Genomic DNA, 9,804 nt, shown 5'->3' on the forward strand with positions numbered 1-9,804 from the left:
CACACACACACACACACACACACACACACACACACACACACACACACACACACACAGGAGTTTAAGATATAATACAAGATTAACCCGTTCAGACTAGACTAGAATTGTGTTACAGGCAAACACAAATGTGACAATATTTACAATATTTCTAGTGTAAATGTATCTATAAATTACATTTAATCACTTTTTACTTGATAATTTTTATATAAATATAGCTATATGTTATTTCAAGAAAACTTGTACTTAATTATAAGTAACTATGTAAAACAATTGTATATTCATTTTTTTTAAATCAAGATATTTTATGAAATGTAATAACAGTAATTGTAGTTAATCTAATCTAATAAACTATTGCAGTTTATTTAACACACTGACCTTTGTGATGGGGCAAGTTGTCACAATGAAAACTGCCATTAAAAAAGTTTATTATAGGCTAAATGTAAACTGTGAAACAGTTATACAGTGATTCAACAGGAAAAAAAAAAGGCTATTTATAATGAATAAATTGTATAAAGCATTTAAAATGCAACTTGCCCCAAACTTTTATTTCTGAAAAACATCATTGTCCTGATAACATAATCCAGGCTTTTACTTTCATCATTATGCAGTCAACCCTACACTGTGTGAATGTATGTTTTATTGTCATCACTAGTTAATACAACAGCTATAGCAATAATCCGATGATATTTTAGTATGAAGGACAGAATTCTCAAAAATACAAAACTATTATTGAAATGATTATGCCCTTTTATGAACCTTTTTCCTTCTTCCCAAGGATGTTTTGTCAGGTTGTGCCATTGTTCTGTTGACATTAGGGAAGTTAAATACAGAAATACCCAAAGTTAACAAAATCAGAATCAGAATCAGAAAGAGCTTTATTGCCAAGTGTGTTCACACACACACAAGGAATTTGTCTTGGTGTTAGGAGCTTCCAGTGCAGAAAATACAAACAAAGTGCAGACATACATAAAATGAGAGAATAGACAATAAATTATAAATAACAATAGTAATAAACATATACAGAAAAAGGACAAATGTCCATAGACAGAACTGTGAATGTGCATATGTGCTATTTACAGATGCAGGTTTAATGAGTTATTTACAGATGCGCAGTACTGAGGTGTGTTATGTGTTGTTCAGGTGCAATATGGCCTAGGGGGAAAAAGCTGTTCTTGTGTCTGGCTGTTTTGGTGCACAGCGCTCTGTAGCGCCGGCCAGAGGGCAACAGTTCAAAGAGAGAGTAGGCTGGGTGTGAGGGGTCCAGAGTGCTTTTCTTAGCCCTTTTCCTCACTCTGGAGATGTAAAGTTCTTGGAGGTTATAGAGGGGCACCAATAATCCTCTCAGCAGTCCTGACTGTCCATTGTAGTCAAAAGAGAGACTTGTTACATTAATTTCTCCATGCACAGAACATCTCCACTGCAGAGCAGTCAGAGTGCAAAGGAAATTCACCTATGATCAATCACCACACCCAAGAAATATCAGTAAATATAACCAAAGTCCAACATATGCTGGCATTTCAAAGCACTCGATATGGGTATAGCCTATAAGCAAGCACATATTTTCTCAAATATATAGCAAGATATGCAGCGTTTACTTTCAAATATGAACCTTTGTGACTTGTGATAACAATAATGCAAGGTGATTTTCTGATCACTTTATTAAACAAATAACAATAGCATGTGCTTTATCAGAATATATGCATACTGAACAGAGCCTTGAGTTTCTCAACATCACTACAGGAATGACAAATATTGTGCTAAGCATTAATCCATTCCTTCTTTGAACCATATTCACAGGCTGATAAATTCCTGATAGAATGGTGCATGCAAGGAGCATGTTATGTTCTAATGGTTCGCACGGTTCTGGCAGGTCAGTGTGAATATCCAACAACAGCACATTTCATCCACAATAAATATTGCTGCACCAGCTCTGGCACACAGCCGATCTGCACTCCTGTCGCCAAAGATCAACTCTCTGGAGCCGGATGTATGTGTGACACTGCCCTGGCCCGTCTCTGTCCAAACAAAGAGGGACTTTATCGGGAATTCCAGTCGCAGGAAAGATGGCCCAGCAGTGGTGAACTCTGGCCTGAAGCCACAGCATTCCCAACAAAATGTTCCCAATGCCGAGTGTCCCTCTCACTGTCCTTTCCTTTTCCGCAGAATTTATCTTCAGATACATTTCACAAAAATAAACCTTTGACATTATTTTGGAGTGGCATTGCTAAAATCTTTTCATTAGGAAATGAAACAATATTTAGTTCAGATCAGGTGGGTTATGTTGTTTTTCACAGCTTTCCAGTTTAGCAATCTAAAGTTTCACAGACTAAAGCTTACATTCATGTGTAGGCTGACAACATAAATGTGGTCATTTCACCAGACAAAATGTATGACTTCTGATGGGATCTTGTAAAAAGACTGGATCTAACATTTCTAGAAAGGTTCCAGTTTTGTCTGGAATCTGTAGTTCTGTCTGATATCCAAAACCAGTTGTGATTAAGTTCTGTCCGATACCTAAAACCAGTTAGGACGGAGTTCTGTCTGATATCCAAAACCAGTTAAAATTGAGTTCTGTCCAAAAACAGTTGTGATTGAGTTCTGATACCTAAAACCAGTTAGGATTGAGTTCTGTCTGATACCTTAAACCAGTTAGGATTGAGTTCTGTCTGATATCCAAAACTGGTAAAATTTAGTTCTGTCTGATACCTAAAACCAGTTAGGATTAAGTTCTGTCTGATACCTAAAACCAGTTAGGATTGTGTTCCGTCTGATACCTAAAACCAGTTAGGATTGAGTTCCGTCTGATACCTAAAACCAGTTAGGATTGAGTTCTGTCTGATATCTTAAACCAGTTAGGACTGAGTTCTGTCTGATATCCAAAACTGGTCAAATTTAGTTCTGTCTGATATCTAAAACCAGTTAGGATTGAGTTCTGTCTGATATCCAAAACTGGTCAAATTTAGATCTGTCTGATACCTAAAACCAGTTATCATTGAGTTCTGTCTGATATCCAAAACCAGTTAGGATTGAGTTCTGTCTGATATCCAAAACCAGTTAGGATTAAGTTCTGTCTGATATCTAAAACCAGTTAACGGAGTTCTGTCTGATGTCCAAAACCAGTTATCAATGAGTTATGTCTGATATCCAAAACCAGTTAGGATTGAGTTCTGTCTGATACGTTAAACCAGTTAGGATTGAGTTCTGTCTGATACCTAAAATCAGTTAGGATTGAGTTCTGTCTGATACCTAAACCCAGTTAGGATTGAGTTCTGTCTGATACCTAAACCCAGTTAGGATTGAGTTCTGTCTGATACCTAAACCCAGTTAGGATTGAGTTCTGTCTGATACCTAAACCCAGTTAGGATTGAGTTCTGTCTGATACCTAAACCCAGTTAGGATTGAGTTCTGTCTGATACCTAAACCCAGTTAGGATTGAGTTCTGTCTGATACCTAAAATCAGTTAGGATTGAGTTCTGTCTGATATCCAAAACTGGTAACATTTAGATCTGTCTGATATCCAAAACCAGTTATCATTGAGTTCTGTCTGATATTTAAAACCAGTTAGGATTGAGTTCTGTCTGATGTCCAAAACCAGTTAACACTATATTTTGTCTGATATCCAAAAAGGCCAACAGAGGAAACCGGTACAGAGCAGGAAGCAGGAGACGGCAGGTATAATGCAAACAGCAGTGCTACATCAGAAATACTCACTAACGAAAAACAAAAAAAAATCCAGTTTTTCAGTTAAACAGGTCCATATAATTCCAAGCTGTGTCCATGATGTAACCAGGGGAACGTGTTGTCCTGTCCAGGTCTGTTTGTCCTTTGTGTCAACAGAAATGGGAGGGTTGAAGATGACTAATTATGTATTAAAAAAGTAATATTAAACCAAATATCACAATATGAATATGGATACTTGTATTTTTCAAGCACCATTTGCTAATAAAAAATTGGAAAACAATGTCACAAGAAAAATGGCACTGTTTGATCTCAGAAATAGCAAATATAGGCCAAGTTTCCATGCAACAAAAGCAAATTTTCCGACCCAGCACATATTTTCCACTCAACTGGCATCAGTGGTTTATGCACATTTGACTCTAGACCAGAGAAGTTTTGTGAGAGAGGTGTCACATGTGGAAATGACTAGCGGTCCTCATGTGGTGTCCTTGACCTCGACGAGATCTGACAGGAGGTGCTCAGATAAAAAGGCTGCTTGGAAAAAATTCACAATTCATTTTCAAGTGTCGGGCAAAACAGCAATCGGATACAATCTCTTGAACCAGCCCATGAAACTATTGTAAATCCAGTGCAACTATTATGATCGACTGCGGCGGTCTACACTGGACACAGTTTACAGAGTAGACAAGTTTCTGATTTTAATTGCACCCAGCTTTATGCACCAGCCTTATGCCGTTCCAACTATCCCGTTACTGCACAAGCCTGTGTATATCTGCCAAACAGAAAGCACACAGAGATGGTGGTTGATACGAGGGTTCATGTTTTGGCGGGCTGGAGAGAGTGGGATTGTGAAACCCCAGTCACGTAAGACTCATTGTTTACACTGCAGTGAACTACGTGCTGGTGTCCTCTGGTAAAACCTGTAGGAAATGCGGACACTCATTCAGGTCGAGAGTCCTGTACGAGTCTACGGTCGTAATCACCGGCGCGTAGCTCTCAGACACGTGGATGTAGCCGCATAGATCTGCTTGATTACTGTTGTAGGTGAAGAGCGATTCAAACAAGAGATCGTCAGATGAGGGCTGTGGGTCTTCTTTATATCCAGCAGGAGTGACTTGGGCTGGTTCGGTGTAGCTCTGGTTGAGGAAATGTGTGGGGAAAGCTTGAGCTGGTGTGAGTTTGGAGTCCTGGTGGGTTACAGCAGAAGTGCTGTTGTAGGTCTTGGTTTCGGTCTCATTGCTGTCTTGTGGAACAGTGTGGTAGGTGAACACCTGGACAGGGATGTAGTCTTTCTCACCATAATCCTGATAGATTGTAGTTTGACCCATAGAGATGATAGAGTTCATGGTGGACAAGGATGGTAGCTTATGCTGTTGAACATTGAAGATACAGCACACGTACGCACACACGCACACGTTTCTGTGAATTTTGGGGGTACTTTCCATAGACTTCTATTACTTTTATACTGACCAAATGATATTTTCTATCCCCCAACCCTAAACCTACCCCTTACAGAAAACATGTTTGCATTGTTACACTTTCATATAAACATCATTTACTATTTTTAATATTTTTTTTCCCTTATGGGGACTGCAGGCCGGTCCTCACAATGCGAAAAAATTCAGGTTTTACTATACTTGAGGACATTTGGTCCCCACAGTGTAGCATAAACAAGCACACACACACACGAAAACCTGTTTGCATTGTTACACTTTCAAATAAACATCATTTACTATTTTTAATCATTTTTTTCCCTCGTGGGGACCGATATGGGGAATTTCAGGTTTTACTATACTCGTGGGGACATTTGGTCCCCACAATGTAGCATAGCGCCGCCGCCAACAACAACAACCACCACCACAACGACGCGCGCACACACACTATTTTAAATAAAATGGAATAAAATGACAATTCATAAAATGCATGAATCTTAAATATAATGAATTATTATTTGAAAATTGTTATTGCGATTAAAAAACACTGGGGTTGCATTGCTTGTTTGCAGGGCTGCACAATTTGGTCAAAAATGTTGTGATTTTATATCAATATAAAAAAAAATTATATATATATATATATATATATATAAATAAAAAAAAAAAATAATAATGTAGTAATATATATAAAAAAAAATAATAATAATAATGTAGTACTTATTTTATATAAAAATAAATTAAAATTAATAATAATAATTTTCACATTAATATTATTGATAACAACAACATTTCTAAATTGCTAAAATGTATACTGCCATAAATGCATTCATGTAATGTAAGTCAGTTTGGAATAAAACGTCTGCTAATGCATATTTTGCAAATATATAAATATATTATAGAAATATTAATAAATAATATTATCTTCACAAGTGATATTTAGCAGGATTTTTTCCCCATACATCACATGTCCTACATTTCATGTCATGCATGCTCTTTTCTGACACAGTATCTTCTTGGTAACCAAGTACACCAACTTTAAATAAAACTTTATTAGGGGAAAAATTATTTGCGGTGTGTTAATGATGCCAACTGAGCATATATTTAAAAAATTGATAGAAATAATTCAAAATAATGCAATAAAATCGAATAAAAAGAATCGAAATAGTACAAAATATTTTAAAAATTGATTGCTTTTAAGCATCAAACCCTGGGATGTAGAAGTGCTAATGTTAAAGAACCACCCATAAACTGATTCGGCTTACTCCACTCTCAAACTTTATGGCTTGCTTATATATATATATATATATAAATCTTTAACCAACATTTTTGGATATTAATTAGGAAGAAACTATCTTTCCAGACATAACAACTCCCCCTGCTGGCAGCAATAGCTACAATTCAGTCACCAAAAACTGCTTTATTGATGCAGTGAGGTGCAAGTACCTCCTCCTAACAGCATGTGGGTTTTAATGAATTTCACTGACACGGCTGAATAAATAGAAATATATTTGATCTTACCTGACACGGTTTAGCGTTACACCAGACCGACAGGCTGCTTTTTGAAGGGTCTGGTACAGTTGGACACAGACACAGTTTAATCCTAAAACAACAATAAACAGTGACTATAAAGACTGCATGGTAGTGTGTGATGTCATATTAAATACGCTTATAAAATAACGCTCGTTTTGTTTAGGAGACGTGCTGAAGTCGTGTTTGGTCTCGTACTGTATCGCGTACCTTGTCAGTGTCGTGCGCTTTGCTTGGCCATTTGTTGTGATAAACAGGAAAGTGTGTCCAGCTTAATTCAATCTGAGTTTTGTTCAATGAATTTAAAAAAAAGCTTAGTTTACCGCGGAAGCGGTCGCGGCCGTGTGAAAGCCTCCTTGTGAAGACCGAAGAGTGTAAAGACCATCGACTCTAACGTGCGACTCCGGCAAAGGATAAGTATCGCTTTTTATTTCTCCTCTTTCCTACTACTTGTTTCACTTCTGTTTCAGTTTTTTATAACCATTTCTTACTATGTGTCAGTAAGTTGTTATTTTAGCATGTGTGTTTGGCTCAGTGTTATTTTTTTAGGATTACTGATAAACTAATGTAGTTTGATTTGTATTAGTTATCTATTTTAGTTTTAGTTACAGTTGTAGTAATGTTGTCATTTTATTAGTTTTTTTTATTATGTCTATATAGGTTTTTTATTAAGTTTTAGTTTTATTTAATTTGAGTGATTTCAGTACTTCAACATACAAAATGGTAATGAAATTATATATATATATATATATATATATATAGAATGTATTTATATATATATTATAAAGTTACTTTGTAACTTTGTTGGAGTGTCCAGTCACATAAACTCATTTAGTTTTAATTACTTTTTCTTATTTGTAAGTCGCTTTGGATAAAGGCGTCTGCTAAATGACTAAAAGTAAAGTAAAGTAAAAGTAAATAAATACTGAAATACATTTTTTTTTTTATAAAAGAACGTGCATTAGTGTTTTAATATGCTATCAGTAATCCACATCCATTGAAAGAGAACCACTGTTATTAATGTTCTCCTATAATGAGTATGGATTGTATAAGTTGTCTTACCTCGCCCTCATGCATACTGGGATGATTAGAATCAGAAAACACAGCAGAAGTGCACACAGCAGTATGGGAATCACTTGTACATCCTCAAGCCCTGTGAACACACACAAACAGGTTTAAAGATAACGCTGTGTTTATACTGGCAAGAATGTAAAAAAAAAAAAAATCTATCCAAATGGCCTCATTCTTACCCACAAGCACCATCTGACAGGGCCCAGCGGCGCCCCCTACTGCAGTATGAGCCATTACACAGATGTTATAGATTCCTTCCGTCAGTCCACTGAGAGATATCTGTTCAACATGAGCGTCTACCTTCACACCTTCACAAACACGAGGCGTCAAACTCAAACGTGAGAGTTCTTTCATCATTTACTTGCCCCACACTGCTTTTCAACATTTCGCAAAGAAACATTTGCGTCTTACTTTTGTCTTTGCCATTTATGCCGTACAGTATGGTATAGTTCTGGATGAAGCCGTGGAGTTTCTCTAAAGGAACAGGATCCCATTTCAGAACAACACCACTGCTGCTCGTCTTCAGCACTGTCATATTTGGGCCGACAGAGGGCGCTGAAACACAGGAACACATCGATCACTGCAGCCACATGAGAAAGCATTAAAGGGACAGTTCACCCAAAAATTACATTTATTCACCTTCAAGTTGTTCCAAACCTGTATGAGTTTCTTTCTTCTGTTGAACACAAAAGAGGATATTTTGAAGAATGTGGGTAACCACAGAGTTGACGGTAGCCATTGACTTTCATAGTATTTTTGTCCATACTATGGAAATGAATGGTAACCATCAGCTGGTTACACAAAGAAATTCATAAGATTCTGAAAAACTTAAGGATGAGTCAATGACAGAATCTTCATTTTTGTGTGTGTGTGTGATATATATATATATATATATATTTATTTATTTATTTATTTATTTATTTATTTATTTAAATACAGGCGTTGCATCGTTGTGTACACATTGAAAAGTTATGCAAATCCATGAATCCATTTTTTTTTGTTATTCATTATTATATTGACAGCCTTTCTTTAGTTATCACCTTTTTCTTGTATCTTAATTGGTAAGGAAATTATTGGAAAATAAAAGTAATACAAAAAAAAGATTATGTTTAAGGGAGAGTGGGGCGTGTTGTCACATTATATGGGGTAAGATGGCACAATGGGAACCTGCTGTCTATTGACAGTGATTTGAGTTTAATACCTTATATGACATAAGATATACTATATAAAAGCATATATAAATCTATATAATATACTTACATATAATATACTTTTATAGACACACACACACGTCTTCCACAACATATTTAATGGCTTTTCAGCAAAATTATGACCTGACGTGCAGATCTGCCAGTATTTATGTACTGTTGCTATAGCATATATAGATTGAAATACTTTTTCTCTTTAAGTACAATTAATATCTATTCTTAAAATACTATAAAGAAACAAGCAAACAAATGGCATTAAAAAAAAATAGGAAATCCAAGTAAAATAATTTTATTATGTTTTGTTACGCAAATGTATTTTAAAATTGAAATAAGCAATATATGGTTGGCAATTATTTGTATATTTTTAAACATACTTAAAATATATTCAATATATTTAAAAATATAGATCTTCTAGAAGGATGATGCTTGTTGAAATTGCTTAAAGGGATAGTTCTGCCATCATTTCACATGCAAATCGACCAGAATTTATGTACTGTAGCTATAGTATATATAGATGTACTGTAGCATGTGACAACTAGCCCCAGTTTCCCCTAAAGATAATGTTTCTGTATTATAGTATTTTGTTACATTTTTTTGAGCATGGCTTATGGCAAGAGAGCTGGTGAATGCTACTGCAATACTACCACACTGTCAGTTCCAATAAATGCACAAATTTTCAGTGTAATATCTGACCTCCTTCCCATGTGAAAGCAATGACTGACATGTCACTTCCTGCCTGTCGCCCATACAGACTCACGACCGACAGATTATATGGGACTTCTGGCAGAAGACCTGAAACACACACATTATTATTATTATTATTATTATTATTATTATTATTATTAGTATTACTAGTAAAAGACTACAATATAATATCTATAATATCT

The 9,804-nt window shown here is 35.7% G+C and overlaps 1 protein-coding gene across 1 annotated transcript in view; it reads right to left on the reverse strand.

Annotated features, from left to right (window-relative positions):
* Nucleotides 1-3,740: 3,740 nt before the first annotated feature.
* The window catches only part of LOC107655855 (interleukin-6 receptor subunit beta-like), a 16,581-nt gene continuing 10,517 nt past the window's right edge, over nucleotides 3,741-9,804 (reverse strand). Inside the window, exons 7-12 of the mRNA XM_016443446.1 lie at nucleotides 9,611-9,709; nucleotides 8,121-8,264; nucleotides 7,889-8,017; nucleotides 7,701-7,791; nucleotides 6,630-6,711; nucleotides 3,741-5,048 (exon numbers count right to left, since the gene is read on the reverse strand). Coding sequence (XP_016298932.1) covers nucleotides 4,572-5,048; nucleotides 6,630-6,711; nucleotides 7,701-7,791; nucleotides 7,889-8,017; nucleotides 8,121-8,264; nucleotides 9,611-9,709 — 1,022 coding nt within the window. The 3' untranslated portion in view covers nucleotides 3,741-4,571. The remainder of the gene's footprint in view (nucleotides 5,049-6,629; nucleotides 6,712-7,700; nucleotides 7,792-7,888; nucleotides 8,018-8,120; nucleotides 8,265-9,610; nucleotides 9,710-9,804) is intronic.

Source organism: Sinocyclocheilus anshuiensis, unplaced genomic scaffold (assembly GCF_001515605.1).
Source record: "Sinocyclocheilus anshuiensis isolate Anshui unplaced genomic scaffold, SAMN03320099.WGS_v1.1 scaffold1373, whole genome shotgun sequence".
In the NCBI taxonomy this organism is placed as follows: Eukaryota; Metazoa; Chordata; class Actinopteri; order Cypriniformes; family Cyprinidae; genus Sinocyclocheilus; species Sinocyclocheilus anshuiensis.